The sequence below is a fragment of the Aplysia californica genome, unplaced genomic scaffold, assembly GCF_000002075.1.
Source record: "Aplysia californica isolate F4 #8 unplaced genomic scaffold, AplCal3.0 scaffold00579, whole genome shotgun sequence".
Lineage (NCBI taxonomy): Eukaryota > Metazoa > Mollusca > Gastropoda > Aplysiida > Aplysiidae > Aplysia > Aplysia californica.
This window is the reverse complement of record NW_004797849.1, coordinates 275,022-276,873: the sequence shown is the minus strand read 5'-3', so window position 1 is coordinate 276,873 and position 1,852 is coordinate 275,022. Positions and strand designations below refer to the sequence as shown.

Here is a 1,852-nt window from a genome sequence, read left to right as displayed (position 1 = left end):
AGAGAGAGAGAGAGAGAGAGAGAGAAAGAGATAGAGAGATGGAGAAAGAGAGAGAGGGGGAGAAAGAAAAGAAACATAGAAAGAGAAAGAGAGATAAAGACAGAGAAAGAGAGAAAGTAAGAGAAAGATAGAGAGAAAGAGAAAAGAGATATAGAGGGAGTGCGATACAAGAAGAGAAAGGAGGGAGAAAGCGAAAGAAAGAGGAAGAGAGAGGGAGGGGGTGGAGAGGAAGACCGACAACAAGATTAAGAGACAAAACATGAATTGGGGGGGGATTTCAGATATCGACATTTTATATCTAAGAGCACTGTAAGAACTAACGTATTTGCTCTCCTTTCTGCTTTGTCTTTTGTTTTGTTTCTTTTGTTTTGTTTTGCCGATATGAACTTTTTTGTTCTAAATACCATCTCCTGTCACATTTGTCCATAGGTCAACGCCTCCTACTGTACCAAGTAGAACAACAATCAAGACAACAACTTCCTCGCTCCCTGTCCCAGTATTGTTCCTCAAGGGTTGCCGACAGATTGGTCACGTGATACTAGTATGGCCAATCGCCTTTTGTTCAGGCTTCTCATCGGAAGTTCCGCCATCTTGGCCGTCGCCGGCAGGGAGGACACTCGTCTGGGAAGCGGGGAAGGAGGGCGTACTCAAGAGGAGAATAATAAATTGACTCTGTTCTTTTTCCTCTCCTTTTTCTTTTTTTTTTGTTTGTTTCATTTTGTGGAGTCGTAATATTGATTTTGTTTGTTTTATTCAACCTCTTGAAAGAAAGAAAACTATAATAATATAATAAAAAAAGTTCACCCCAAGGCTGTTGGAGGATGTTTTAAAAACTGAACAATAACACAACACAGAGGACAAAATATTCTACAAGCATATAGTGATCTCAGGAACACCAATTTGATACAGGTGTACTAAAAAAAACTGCGGCACAAGATGATTGTTGGTTTTCAATTATACATTTTTTAGCTAAGGAGAGCACATCGACACAATCGGTAACGATCAGTGAGTGCTGAAAAGAAAGTAGCGACGCATTTCATAGAACGCCATCCCCTGAGCCATAGATTACACCTCTAGGTATAGATCTACAGATAACGATAGAAAGAAACGAGTGATGCTAATGAAGTAGGACGTGCTACTGGCACCCTCTAACCAACCAGGATTTACGATTCTTTTACGACTGCTACAAGTCATATACGTTCTGTTGGGTGTTTTACACCCCTTTCAACTCTGTAATCCGATTTTAAAGGCGGGGAAGAAAGGTCTGGTAAGCAACATCCAACTACTGGAAGACACCATTTTGACCATTTCAGAGGCGGATTGCTTCTATTCTGTCTGTTGGGGCCAACCGGGACTGAGAGGGATACATGATACAAGTATACAGATCGCTACCTCAGAATTAAAAAGTTCTATATTATTATGACATTTTGGCTGTTTTGAGATCGGCAAATGAAATGCACTGTCTGTCTGCTCTATCAAAATCGTTAAATTATTCTGAGTCGTTGTTAAGATATGAATAGAATTGCTGTCGAAAAAGCTTAACATGTTTTAAAAATCCAATTTTTGGACAGCAAATTTCTCAAAACTATGCACTGAGCAGATAGGACTTTGTAATTCCGAGGTATTGAGATGGTGTGACTCGATAATATGCGTGACGTCAAACAGCATAACAACCATTACAACACAGACGCTGGTAGAGTCTAATACTTGGTGCCCACTAAGGATGGATCTGCTGATCGGGCCGATCGCCCGACTCGGTCGCCTCAAAAACAAACGTGTGAGTGTGAGTGGGGGAGGGGGTGAGGGTGGCGAAAGTAGGGGTATAAAATGAGGAGAGAGAGAGAGAGAGAGA

The 1,852-nt window shown here is 41.2% G+C and overlaps 1 protein-coding gene across 2 annotated transcripts in view; it reads left to right on the top strand.

Annotated features, from left to right (window-relative positions):
• LOC101851294 overlaps positions 1-684 on the top strand; it is a 109,006-nt gene extending 108,322 nt beyond the window's left edge. Inside the window, exon 4 of one of the 2 annotated variants that reach the window (XM_005107143.3) lies at positions 430-684. In XM_005107143.3, the coding sequence (XP_005107200.1) occupies positions 430-536 (107 nt within the window). In that variant the 3' untranslated portion in view covers positions 537-684. The remainder of the gene's footprint in view (positions 1-429) is intronic. The other variant, XM_005107144.3, reaches the window with a different exon arrangement.
• The last annotated feature ends 1,168 nt before the right edge of the window (positions 685-1,852 follow it).